Source organism: Limulus polyphemus, unplaced genomic scaffold (genome assembly GCF_000517525.1).
Source record: "Limulus polyphemus unplaced genomic scaffold, Limulus_polyphemus-2.1.2 Scaffold35, whole genome shotgun sequence".
Classification (NCBI taxonomy): domain Eukaryota; kingdom Metazoa; phylum Arthropoda; class Merostomata; order Xiphosura; family Limulidae; genus Limulus; species Limulus polyphemus.
Window position 1 is genome coordinate 1593147 of NW_013665645.1, and position 14561 is coordinate 1607707.

At 33.7% G+C, this 14561-nt stretch overlaps 1 protein-coding gene across 1 annotated transcript in view; it reads left to right on the top strand.

Annotated features, from left to right (window-relative positions):
* The window catches only part of LOC106460791 (transcription termination factor 2-like), an 81237-nt gene that overhangs the window by 58778 nt on the left and 7898 nt on the right, over positions 1–14561 (top strand). Inside the window, exons 11-13 of the mRNA XM_013920535.2 lie at positions 958–1046; positions 5308–5399; positions 5993–6093. Coding sequence (XP_013775989.2) covers positions 958–1046; positions 5308–5399; positions 5993–6093 — 282 coding nt within the window. The remainder of the gene's footprint in view (positions 1–957; positions 1047–5307; positions 5400–5992; positions 6094–14561) is intronic.

The window sequence follows — 14561 nt, forward strand, 5'->3', positions numbered from 1 at the left end:
GTTCACGAGCGTTCCTAAATCGGACTCTGGTCCTAGAATAGATTGATTATTGTAAGCTCCGATAAAATGAACATAGGATAAAATACTTATCAAATTTTCATTTACACTAGAAAATACGTGCAAAAAACAACAACAATTATTCATAATGTAAAGGATGATTCATAATATAAGTACATTATAAATTTATTTTTTGGGAAACACACACACACAATAACAAATGAAAATCACAATGCCAATGTGATTACATCTTTACATCTCAAATACAAAATGTCAAATATCTTTGAAATTCATGGTTAGCAGATGAAAATCTGCTGGAACATAGCCAAGGATATATAAAAAAGAGGCGACAAGAAGACGCTTGTGTTACAAAATAAGCTTGTGAAATGAGCTTGAGAACCAGTAAACAAGGTCAGAAGCATAGTTATGTAAGAGCATTGCCTGGAAACAAGATGAATGCACTAGTACTTATGACAAGTTGATGGATTACTGACCTCAACCTCTTAGAACAAGGAAAGCTACAGAAAAGTTTGGTTTTGGTTAATCATATTGCTTCTCTGTTTTTTCATCTATTTTATACTGAGTTTGTTTATGAGTTTACCATTTAATAATAAAATGCACTCTGTGTGTATTGTTATTAATTTATTCTATTAAAATACAGAATACAAACTGTACTTTTTGGAATATGTTTGTTCATAAGCTATGAACTGTACATGAACAGTTTTCTCTTATAATTATGAACTTATGAGCAAATTACCTTAATACTTCTTCAACTATGTTTTATCATCAGCTAAAAGAACAAACTTGTATGAATTTTTCTTTTGTGCTTAATTATTAGCTAAGTGGTCAAAGTGTGCTGTAGGATTTTACTTTTTTGTTAAGTAGTGGAAAGGAAATATCAAAACTTTGTTCTTTTATATTTGTTCATCATAAACAAATTGAAATGTGGTTGATTATTAGTTCAGGGAAGTACCAGACTTAACACACTTGTGAAGAGCCTTTTGCTTCGAAGAACCAAGAAAGACACTGACACAAAAGGAAATCCATTGGTACGTTTATAAAAAAGAGCTTCAGTAAATTAATTAGAGATAATATTATTTTCGGAATTATCTAACTTTTATTCATTTAATATCTGTACTTTCTAAAACAATCAAGTTAATTCTAAAATCTTTTTATTGGGATTTTATATTATTTAATCTATATTATTATTCACACTTTTGGTTTTTAAGGTATTTAAATCTTAAAGGTATTTTGTTCTTAACCCTTTTCATGCGGGTCAAAGGCCACGTTAACTCGCATTCAGAATTTTATTGAACTACTATTTAATGAATTTATGTCAGTAAGTTTGGTATCAAACTGTAGATTATATATATGATTCAAATTTTAGTAGTATACATTGTTTAGTTTCTTTACATCGATTTTTGTGTGTCACATGGTATGTTTAATGCAGCACTGGTTCAAATTAGATGTCAAAATACAAAGTCTGTAGTTTTGTATGAATTTGGAACTCAAATTACTGATATTAACAAGCTAGAATATAAAATAAGAACCTCTTATTTTTTCTATTTGCTAAGATATTGCTCATGTAATATATCAAACACAGTGGCACCCCACCCACTTCTTTCCATTTTTGGAAAATCTCCCTTATATACACTTCCATATATATGACATGAATAAACAGTCAGAAGCTCAAAATGTCCCCCTAGTGGCTTTCTTGGCCATTTTAAATTCTTAGGACACCATCTCTTTCTTTTGAACCAAGATTTCAAGGAGGTAGTTTGTCTTTAGTTTGCTTAAAATTGCATATATTTTTAGACTAAAATACTGCTTAGTTACTAAGCTTGATAAATTATAGTGGAATTCTGTGGTATTGATGTAGTAATTTATGATTTTTTTTAGTTATTCAAATATATATATAAAAAACCTAAAAAAAATTACTTCATTTCATATCCTCCATTTGCAACATTTTTAAAGCAACTGAGTACAACGGTTGTAACTAGAAGAGATAATTATTATTGTTTGCTTTATTTTTTTATTTACTGTTTTATGTTTTAAGAAAAATAAGTTTAACAACTTATTTCTAAAGAACAATAATCTATATATACATTTATAATCTATAATAATTGAAATGTGACTGTATTTTACAAATTACTACTCTACTAAACCACAGCCAAGACAGGTTACTTTGCAAAGACCAAATGTCAATTTATTGTTATTTGATACGGTAACATGAGTGCATGTGAGACGGATCATTGTAACTTCTGTATTGTTAATGTTAGCTTGGCACGACTGAAAGGTCAATATGATAAATATATATACGAATGTATAATTTTATGAGATTCAACTTATTTAGTCTAAACATTTGTGTTATAATTTGTAGTCATTCTAGCATGAAAAAGGCATAATTTATATTTATTTCCTAATTTTTTATGATGGTTACGAGATCTGTCAAATTGACCAAATCCATACAGAGATTTGTTAGTGTAAATAATAGATAAAATATAGTTTTATCTTAGAAACATTTGATAACTATCTGGACATTATAAAGATTTTGCATTTGAAATTTGAAAATTTTCTGATGCATAAAAGTATTTTTAATCTTAAAATGAAAATTACTTTGCATGTTAGATAGGCAATATGCAAAAAAGAAAAAAGGCATTAGAAAAACATTGCTTAACAAATCTTAAGATTTAATAAAAAAAATCTGATATTTTGCATATGAAAGCCTTGTAATGTTTACTGATAATATGCCAAATTTTGTGAACACACACATACTAATTTAAAGGTTATAGCATGAAAACTATAACCAACAAAAATGGTTATGAGGTCAGTCCCAGGGACAAAGCCCATGCTGGAAGAACTAATAATTTTTTCTCAGATTGACTGTTCAGCATAAACAAAGTCTTATGGATCAATGTTGATATTGGTAAGAAATTTAGGAATTCCAAAAATGAGTAATTTTCTTGTAATGTATTCTTGAAAATAAGCATTTTGATAAATAATTTTTTTATACATTTAACCATTCAGGAGATGCAGATTGTGATAGACATTTGGCTATTATATACATAGATTATGAATTAGTTTATCTCTTATATACTCTGTAGGTCTAGTGTTGAAATTGGTAAAGAAATACATCAATTAGAATCATTTTTTTTATATATATTTGTTTTAAAGTTTAAATGATATACCAGAGCAAGATTGAATATAAATTCTTTATTTGGGATTTTTATTGTTTTGAGGTTGTCTGTTTTAATACTTGGATAAAGTAAAGCTTTAATTAGCAAGTTATTAGTTTAACTTGTAGAACACACTACAAGTAGGTTGTTTCAGTCAATTTTTTAAAGATTTTTTTAAGTCTATCAATCCTATCAGGATTCTGATGAAAGCAGACTACATTATTAGTATGATACCATGAGCTATTAAAAAACTAAAAATTATCAGTGCAGTGCTTCTGGTCTCTAAGCGGTATCCCATACCTCATTTTCTATTCCCTGGTAACCCAGAGCCTTGGGTTGCTAAATATTTGAACCTGTTTAAGGTTGAACTTCAGGCTTTTCAATTTCTGAACCTTTCTGACCTGTTTCATTGTGCTCGTATACTGCTGAATCGTAAATTTCTGAATCTTTGGAAAATTGTGCCAATACTCTCCTAACAAAATGTGTGAAGGATTATAGTCTAATTCCTTAGACTTCTAAATGCTGAACTTTTTTAACTTAATTCCTTTTGAACTCAAGATTCTGAACAATTTTTAAGCTTATTATCTTAGGCTCTTAGACTTTAATTTTCTAATCTAGTTTTTATAACATTTAAATTTTGTTGTAACCTAATCAGTTTTTCAACATTGTCCATTAATTTCCTAAGCTTCTGAATACTTTTAAGTTTGAAAAATAAGCTTCTAAATTTAACCATTTGAATTTACATTCATAGACTTGTAATTTTCTAAACATCTATTAAAGTATATCTTCAGGCTTCTAAGCCTTTTTTTTAATGTAGTGCTTAATAGACTCTTAAACTTTTAACCCATTTAAACACACATTTTTTTGTCACCTAAACTTTTCAACCTCTTTAACATAAATTTTGTACTGTTTTCAATAAATTCCTTCTATTCAAGAATATTTACACTTTATACGAATAATGTTCCAAATCCCTATGCTACCCTTAAAACTACTTCCTCTGCTATCATTTGTGTTCAGTTTGATCATAATGGTTATACCAATCGCCCAATGCTGCAGTTTCCATTATAACAAACTTCTGCAAAGGATAGCAAGGTCATTCTTAAAACTCATATCTTTACAAACTTTCCCTGCACCCTTGGGATTTAACAGGTATGTAATTGAACACGATTACTACGTTTAGAGTTTTTTGGAACATCTTTTTTTCATGAAAACAGTCATTGAGTTTGAGGCATCCTAAAACTTTTGAACTTTTGTCAACTTCAAATTCTTGTTTATTACTATGTTAGTAGTACCAGGAAATGTGTTTGGCTGCTTTGTAATGTCTTTATTTGGTTAGGGAGGTTTTCTTTCATGACCATAACAATTCATGTTGCTCTGTATTGGTTTGGGATGTGATTACAAAATCTTTTGCTCTTCTAATTTTTCTAGTTTCATCAAGAACATTGAAGGGTCAGCAGTATTATCATTTCATTTAGATCAATGAATAAATGAAAACATTGCAGCTCTTTTTGGATGATAATCCTATATCATCTTATCTAGGTTGGTAGCCTGATTGGAAAAAATAAATATTTTTCCAAAATTATTATCGGTACTGTGATCTCAAACCAATTATCATAATCAAGGATCACCATCTTTCCTTAAAGTAGTGATCTGACAGATCAGTACATATTTTCATGTAAGATTGACATACGATAATCCAACACATGCACTTTTCATCTCCTGTATATCTTAAAAAGCTCTTATGTAATGTTTACTGTCAAATTGTTTTACATTTTTTTCATTTTAATGTTGTTTATGAGGTATGGCATTTTTATTATTTCATTATTTCTTGAACCTACATGTTTTCCTAACATACGAAATAAATTTTTCTCTGTGCATACTCTTGTAAAGTAAAAATCCACAGATTCTAATATTGTATGGGCTGACAGTGGATAGTTTTAGAGATTTTTGTGCATTTAAGTTTGTTTACAAAAAACATTTTTATAATTTTGGAGAATGTGTGTGTGTGTAACTCTTGTATGAAAAAAATGTGAAACATCATTAATGTAAATGTTATAATTGAAATTGTATTAGATGTAGTCTGGCATAGGATATTATTGTTTATTAACTATTATAATAAATATTTCATCTACAGGTAGAGCTGCCACCAAAGAAAACAAAAACTATCATGTTACATCTGACTACAAAAGAGAAAGAAGTATATGAAAAGCTTCTTTCTTTCTCCAGGTAAGAATGTCACTTCCCACATATACTGACTGTTTATGTGTCAAAATTGTATTCTATGATGTAAGTTGAGTGGAATGAGAATACCGACATATAAAATATAATATATTTTACTTTTGTAAAATTGTTTTTCTCTGTTTCAATTTAGCATTGTCATTTTATGCATAACTATTTCATCTGTCTTCGAATTAATGTAGTTGTATCTTTATTCATCCATCTTTTAGCCTTGCATGTATATCCCATGCTTATTTTATTTATCCATCTTTAGGTAAATGTAACTATCCAAATCATACATTATTTGTCCATCTTTATATCATGTTCGGCACGATTTGGTTACCTCATCCATATTTTTAGCAGATTCCATTCATATCTTTTTTTTTTTATCCATCTTTCATCTGAACATAGTTCTACTATCCATGTTTGTATTCATCCATCATTTGAGTAAATAGTTATTCCTTTCTCATTATTCCATAATACTGCTGTAGTCAATTTGAATTAACAATTTTGAAAACTTCTCTCAAACTGAAGTGACCTTAAAATAAAATTTTGAACGTAAATATTAGCACTTAAAACTCATCAATATATTTGTATTTCAGATCAATGCTTATCAATTATTTAGAAAAACAAACAGAAAAGCAGCAGTCAGTAAGAAAGACAGAACAGTTCACTGCAAAAAGACCAGAGGAAGTGAAGAAAGGTTTGTTGTGTTATCAGTATGTCTTATTGGGCCAAACATGACCTGGTGGTTAGTTTCCTTGGACTGCAAAGTTGAAGACTCGTGGTTTGCAACCTGTTGCCACAAAAATGTGCTCCACACTTTGGAGCTGAGTATGTACTATAAGAGTAGTGGTCAAATCCTACTGTTTTGTCTGACAAACATAGCCCAAATGTTGGCAGTGGGTGCTATTGACTATTTTCCTAGTATCAGTTCAAAATATGGGATAGCAGATAACTCTTTTTGTAGCTTTGCACAAAAATTCTGACACAAACCTTAACTATTATAAACTGGTAACATACCTGTAATAATTTCTTGCATCAACATTTGTATAAAAACAAAATTCAGTATGTTTATCAGTAGTATTAGTAAAGAAATTTATTAAATGTATATAGCTATTACAGTTAGTCACAATCTGCATTTTTTAGGTATGCAAACTGACAATAAGGTTGTACTGCTTGGAAATACAACAAAACACTGGAAAGTGTCTAAATGGAATAAAAAATGTAAATTAAACTGAGTTTTATGAAATAGTGAGTAGCAAGGTTTAGCTTTTTGTTTGCAACTTTTGGGATTGTTGTATGCCACATTCTTGTTAAACTGAAATATTTGAAATCCCATCCGTATTTAGTGAGATTAATTGCAATATTGATTGTATTTTATTTACATATTTTTCTGTGACTCGTATGTCTTTAAGGATCCTGTAGCTTATAACAAACTTATAGACACACAAGCAACTGGTGAATAAAAGGTGTAGAAAAATGTGTGAAAATCAATATGGACATTTTTAGTAATTCTAGGCTTATTATCCACAGTTATAACATTATTTCCATTATTCTTTAAAGTTCATAAGTACAGGGTTCTTATGGGTTTATAAAAGTCTTGGAAAGTTTTGAAAAAAATGAGAATTTATTTGATGATTACATCATATAATATCTGGTGATAAAGATTTTGCGAGTGAACCCTTCATGTTTTCCCTTAGTGACGAGCATGCTCTGCACATGTGTTTGTGTGAATAGCAACTTGAATTATTTTGGTGGTACAAGGTTAAACAATGCCATTGATATCTGTTCTTTGCTATTCAAGTAATTATGTAATTGTGATTCATCTGCTTTTCCATCATTATTTTTATGGTCAGTGGTATTAACTTGAATGTGTACTTGCATAAAACTTGCCTGGCAAATGTATATTTAACAAAGAATGGCTTCTGAAGAATGAGTACAAGGAATGGCTTGTTATAGGTGCATGCCACCAAGAAGCTTGTTGCAATATGGGCCATAAAAATTTCGATGTTGGCAATATGGGCGAGTTTGCAGTGATAAACCATATGAAAGGGAAAAAGCACAAGGCTAACGTGCATAAATTGCACTCGTCAGTAGCAGCCAGGCTGACCACACACACAGTATGATATTGTCTGAATCTAGGTAGATGTCAGTTAAGAGCATCAAAAGCTAGGCCTACTGTTGGGTCAAATCAACACGAAACCTTAGTCCAGCAAGTAAGTGAATAATATTCCTAAATTAAATTTAACACTAAAGAGAATGGGCCAAATTTCATTGATTTAAATGCACAAGATAGCTTAATAAAGTTGCATTGATTTGCAATTAGCCTTTGAATGACACTTCTTTTCATCTAGGTGTCAGCTTCTCACTACATAATTTATTCATTACCAAGCAAAATGGATTCATATGTTTCAAAACAAGATGAGGGGAAAGCTGAGGTTTTGTGGATCCTGAAGACCATTGTTAGCTGGCACAGTTACAACAGCTGCAAAAACGTAAATGAACTGTTTAAAAAGATGTTCCCAGATAGTAAAATCATATCCAGGTTTTTTTATGGAGGGAAAACATATACATATGTGACTTATTTTTGAATAGCCCTATATATCAAGTCAAATGTGTATCAAAAGCTTGGAAAAGATACAGACTTTGTGCTCTTGTACAATGATAAAATGATGAAAACCAAAAGGACCAGCTTGATCTGTACCTTTGGTACTTTAACTCAGAAAAAAATCTTGTGATAACTAGATTTCTTGATTCTGCATTTCTTGATCACTCACAAGCTGATGATCTCTTAAGCCATTTATTACAGCTGACAAAAGAGTTTAATATTAGTCATCTTTTGCAAATAAGGATGGATGGTCCAAATTTTAATGACTCATTTGATGAGAACTTAGAATCAAAGTTAAAAAGTACAAATTTGGACCCTCCTTTAATCAACCTTGGGTTTTGCGATCTCCACACAGTCCATGGGACTCTTTGTACTCCTTTCAATGCCTCTGATTGAGATTTAGAAGCAATGCTTAAATCAATGTAATGCCTTATCAAAGATGTCTCATATGTATGCACCTTTTGCATATAGAGCATTTGAAATTATTCAGAATTTCCAAACATACATAAAAATAGTTAAAGCCAAATCAAATTCTTACAAAGTAAAAATAACATCAAGCTTTAAACACTGAAATCTGCAACAAATGATATCCTTTCTATAGCAAAGTTATCCTTTTATTCTTTAATAGATTGTTTAGGCAGAGTATTCATGATGAAACTTAGTTGAATGGATGGCAACTTGGATGCTTTATAAATTGAGGGTCATCTTTGGGTTTGATTTCTGTTGATACTAAATTTTTCTTGTTGTTGTTATTGCAAGACCGCTAAGGCAAAACTACTGTTGTTAATTTAAACTGCTGACTAGAGGGAAGGCTACTGGCTGGTAGCATCCACCATTAACTCTGGCTACTTAAGTATTAACCCTAGAACACCAACGTTAAACCTGTATACTAAACTTAACCACGCTGGTGTTGTAGTGTTAAATAAAGTTTAAATTTACTGTTGGTTGTTGTTTTTTTACACTATTTTATGTTTATAATTGATTTACTGTATTCTTTAATGTTGTATAAACAGATCTGGGGAGGGATCCAGAAAGACCAGACCCCTTCATACATTTTTGTTCCATAAATTAATAACTGTATTATTTAATATTCTGCAAGTTGGTGAAAATTTAGGGTACGGGTCCTAGGAGGTTAAAATCCCCCACCTCTTCCACTATTATTATTTTATTTTTAATTTTTTCAGATATTAATAACTTTACAGGCATAGATCTAGGGGATACAAACCCTCTCCTTTTTTTTTTTTTTCCCTTCAGAAATTAATATGCAGCCAATAGTATCAAAAAAGTAATATTAGATTCTTGTGTTTGTATTTGATTGGTTTATTAGTTACCATAAAAGCTTCTTTTTTTTTTTTTTCAGTTTCTCTTACTCTGCAGAAATTCAGTAATGGCCTCAGCCAGTAACTGATTATTTCTAAATAAATACAACAATATGAACACCAGTTAAACGTTGCCATGGGTTAACTATGTTGTGATTCCAAGTTTATTCATGTACTTTGATAATAAAGTAGTTTAATTAAATTGTGAATGTAATTCTGTAAAAGGTTGTGAAATGCACACTTTGACCCACCAACAGTGAGAGAGTTAATCATATGTTAAATATAATATCTTACCTCCTTACAAAATAGCTTTTCTCGATCAGTACTGGCCCTCTATCGGCATGAATTTTCATCGCTCACCACTAGCCTTCCACCTCCCGCTTTTGCATATCCATGTGTAAATGAATATACAGCAGCTTTTCACTAATAGGAGTGCGACGCAACCCATATCGTAACCTGCGCCCTCTCCACATTTGCACTCATTAATGACTTTTCAATTGGCAGTAGCATTGTACAGACGCGCTTGTTTTCCTTGCAAATTTGGCAACATTTTCCTTTATATATCGACTTCATTTTTCATTAATATTTTGATACCCATGGTGAGCAGAGCACAGATAGCCGTTTGGGTAGCTTTGTGCTTAACTACAAACAAACAAACAATCATTAATATTTCTTTACTTTTTCGTGTTTTTGAATTGTGAAAGGTTGTTTTTTCCAACTTTCTGTACTTTTTCCTTTTTTTTTTTTTACCTCAGATCTGGACATGTCACTGTACACTCGCAGTTTCAGGTAGTTACACCTACCACAACTGTTACTGCTGCTACGGGTTCTCGACTAATACTACCAGATTGAGTTCTCCAATTATCGGGCCGAGGACGTGATGGCAATTATACAACGAAAAATGTTCACATGTCATATTGTAGGTGTCCTAAATCTAGTCATAGATCGATTATCTTGGCACAACAAGATTCTCCCGACAGAGTGGTCGTTTGTTCTGTGGGTGTTTCAGGAGTTGTGTTTCCAGCTGTGGATGCTTTTGCCACTCAGTGCACAACTTCCACACTTTTGGTCTGTTGTTCCTCATCCTTTAGTGGTAGCTGTAGATGTTCTCAGTCAAAACTTGAAGGGATATTACTTGCATGCATATCCTCCTATTCATCTTCTTCCCAGGGTCCTTTCATTGTTTCAGACCACTCTGTGGTCTCCTCTCCTTCCTTTGCCATTGTCTCCCATGCTCCTTTGTCAACCTAATCAGACATGCATCATCTGTCCATTCCCACTCTCCAGCTTTACAAGTGGCTTTGGTCTGGTCCCTAACCAGACAATCCAGATTTTCCAGGTGTGTTGCTTCATTGATTGCTCACCTTGTACATCCTTCCTCCTTGGCAGTTTATCAGCATAAATGGTATGCTTTCTGCTGATGGTAATTCCACTGAGGATTTCATCTTTCACTCCCACAACTGACTGCATTTTTCATTTGGCTTTTAAATAGGAGACTGACAGTTTTCTCTATTGCCAGCTATTGAGATGCACTATCTTGTACATTCAGATTTACTATGTTTGCCTCGTTCTTACACTCTCCAATGTTGTCTTTGTTATTTTGTCCATATTCCCTTTATAGTCCTCCGTGCCCTGTGTTTCTCCTATATTGGAATCCATGTGCTGTTTCACAGTTCCTATGTTCTCGTCTTCCCTAACTGTTTGTTTTGTCCATGACTTCTGCTACTAGGTAGGGTAATTCCACTTTTTCTCCCATTTCCCACTTTTCTGTCTGTTCTGATCCTGACTGCTTCCTGTGTTTTGTCCAGGTTCTTCGATGGTATCTCACTTGCACTGCTCCCTTCCATGGTTTATGGAACCATTTGTTTATTCCATTAAATCCTTCCATGCTGATGTATTCTTCCCTTTCACCTGTGGAGTATTGCCTTTTTCAAATATCTTCTTGTCAAATCCATCACCTCAACACATTCCTGGCTGCCCATTTATGTTTTCCTTTGGAGGTCATCGTCAGGGCCGGTTTGTGGACTACACCTTATACCTTTGTTTCACATTATTTACATCACATGGCTATTTCTTGCTCATTTCGTTTTCGTTCACTTCCAGTCGCTATCTTACACACTGTTGTGTACTATGTTTTGTTATTTCTTTGTTTACAGGGGCATCTTTGCTAGTGTATTGTGGGTCCTACTATAAATTAATCACTAATATTTAAACCAAACAATATTTTATATCATGACATAAACCCCTCTTCAAGATAAAATATTTACAATATAAATATATATATATTTACTATATACAAAGACTGTTATTAATTCAAACAGAAAGTCTACTTTTACAGTCTACTTCAACATTTGCAGTCCCTTTGATGGTCTCAATGTGGAATCTGCTGTTCTGAAGATACAATGCCCACCTCATGATCCTCGCTCTGTTGATCTTGCACCTCTGAATGTATGCAAGTGGTTGATGGGCTGTCTGGATGTTGAACACTTTCCCGTATAGATAGTTCTGGAATTTCCGAATGGCAAATAAAATAGCCAGATACTCTTGTTCAATCACTGAGTAGTAGTTCTCACTATTGAATAGCTTTTTTACTTATATATGTTATTGGAAACAGTCTATGATCATGTAAGAGTACTGCCCCAATTCCAATGTCTTAAGCATCAGCCTGAACAATAAATGGTTTGTTGAAGCCTTGCATTCTAAGAATTGGTGAGCATTTGGGAATGCCACCTGGTGTGGTTGTTCCCACTTCACCTTGTTGGGTAAGCCTTTCTTGGTCAGGTCAGTCAATGGTGCAATAATTTCAGCATAAGTTGGGATGAATTTCCTATAGTATCCAGCTAACCCTAGGAAGGAACTGACTTGCTGCTTGGTCATTGGAGCTGGTGTATCTTGTATGCGGGTTACCTTTTCGTTTTCCATGGCTATTTGTCAGTCCCCCACTTTATGTCCAACAAACTCCAGCACAGAATATCCAATGTAACACTTGGATGGTGTCCTTTCTGTTGTGGTCTGTGGGAAGCAGAACTAAGACCATTTGTCAATTTTTAAAAATCGATCCTTGGCCTTCTTGTCATAAAAATGCTTCTGACTACCTTGAGCTGCATACAAATTCTGTTGAGCAAGTTGACATGTTTCCTCCAGTCAGTTTCTGAGGTCTAACACATACTGGTATGTGTTCCTTACTTCTGACTCTTCTTCTCTCATCCATAGCTCTTTCAATATATGCATCAGACCTCATACTGTTCTTCCATACTGTAACTCGAAGGGTGAAAATCCTGTACTTACTTGTGGAACTTCTCTAAGCGAATAATAATACCTGTAAGTACCTGTTCCAGTCATGTGGTCTCTTTTGGCACATCTTCTTTAGCATACTCTTTGAAACTCCATTGACTCTCTCACAAAGTCCATTAAATTTAAGATTGTACAGAGTGGTAAAGAGTTGCTGAGTACTGATGAGTCTGCACACTTCCTGCATCAGTTCTGAAGTAAACTGGGTCCCTCTATCACTCAGGATTTCTCTCGGAAAGCCTACTCTGCAAAATATATCCAGCAGGGCTTCTGCTACTCTCTCTGTCTCTATCTTTGGCAGTGCCATTGCTTCTGGATAATGTGTTGCATAGTCGACTCCGGTTAGCATATACTGGATGCCCTCCTCAGACACAGGCATTAGTGGCCCAATCAAGTCTACAGCTACTCTGCTGAACGGCTCTTCTATGAGAAGCATCTCCCCCAATGGCACTTTGGCTACCTTTCCTCTAGTTATTGTCCTTTGGCGGATGTCACATGACCTGCAGAATCTACTCACATCTCCAATTACTCCCAGCCAATGGAAGTTACTGGTGATCCTGTCTGCTCTTTTCTTTGTTCCTAGGTATCCTCCCACAATTGATTCTTGAGTCAACATCATCACTTGAGTCCAATATTCTGTTGGTACTATGAGCTGTTTAACTTCCCCAGTATAAGTACCTTGATAGATTTGGTATAGAACTCACTTCTGGTCCTCTATTCTATAAGTATCTTTCCCCTTTGTTTTGTGCTCAACTTTCTTCTGGGCATTGACCCAAAGTTTCTGCAGTGAAGGGTCTTTCTTCTGTGCTTCCTTCAGTTCCTGCAAACCTAAATTCGGGATATTGCCTTTTGACACTTGCAGGAGCTTGTTGTTTTGTTTGCTCTTCTTTTCTTGAGCTCTTGTGGTGACAGCAGATATTTCATCAATCTTCTTTCTGTCTAGTTCCTCAAAGTTTCTACTACCTGGTATATTTCCTATCACCAAGTCATGTATTGGTTCCTTGATACACATGGCTTCAAGGTCTTCTACATAATATGGGGTATCCACCTTTATTTTTACTATGGGAAATTTTCTCGCTGTTCCATCAATTAGCACACACAAGCATACCTTGCCTGTCATCTGATCATCGGATACTAAACTGATTCTCACTGCTGCACTACTGCGCCCAGTGTCTTGTAGAACCTTCACTTTCTTATCCCCAACATAGCCTTCACATATTGGCATATTATGATTTGTTGGCTTCTCTTGATATTTGTCACAAGCTCCATCACTGTTGGCATTGTTGATCCATTTGCTAATTTGAACCGACCATTAGTCATGCACTGATCAATCATGTTTTCTTGTATTGAATTTTACAAGTAGTCTTAATTCTCTTTCTTCTTGCAGCAGCATCCATAATGCCAGTCACTCTTTTCTTGTTTCTTACCAGCACTGTCTTTGTAAATGGCTCCAGCTGCTTTATGTGGAGGTTTCTGCTGTTGTTTGCTGGTAATGGATTTGCACTCTTGTGCAATGTGTTCCATTTTATAACAAACATAATATCTTTTTTCCTTCTGTCTATTAATCTCCTGTCACCTTTGGTAAATTCCTGCTTCTAGTCAGCCTTTACTTGTTTCAACTTTATCTGGACATTCTTGAACTTGCTAGTTATACTACCTCCATGGGCTTCCATATACTGTTCTGCTAGCTTGATCATCTTGTCTACATTTTTTGGTGCTCTCTCCTTTAAAAACTGTGACATGTCAGTTGAACATGTGGTCATGAACTGTTCCCATACTAATAGGTCTGCCAGTCCCTCAAAAGTATTTTCACACATGGCATGTCAGTCCATTTGGGGAAATATTGCCACAGGCATGCCACAAACTGAAATACAGTTTCTCCAGTGTCATGTTTGACTCCTCTGAACTTCCGACGAAAACCTTCTTCATTAAGTTCATATCGTTTCAGTA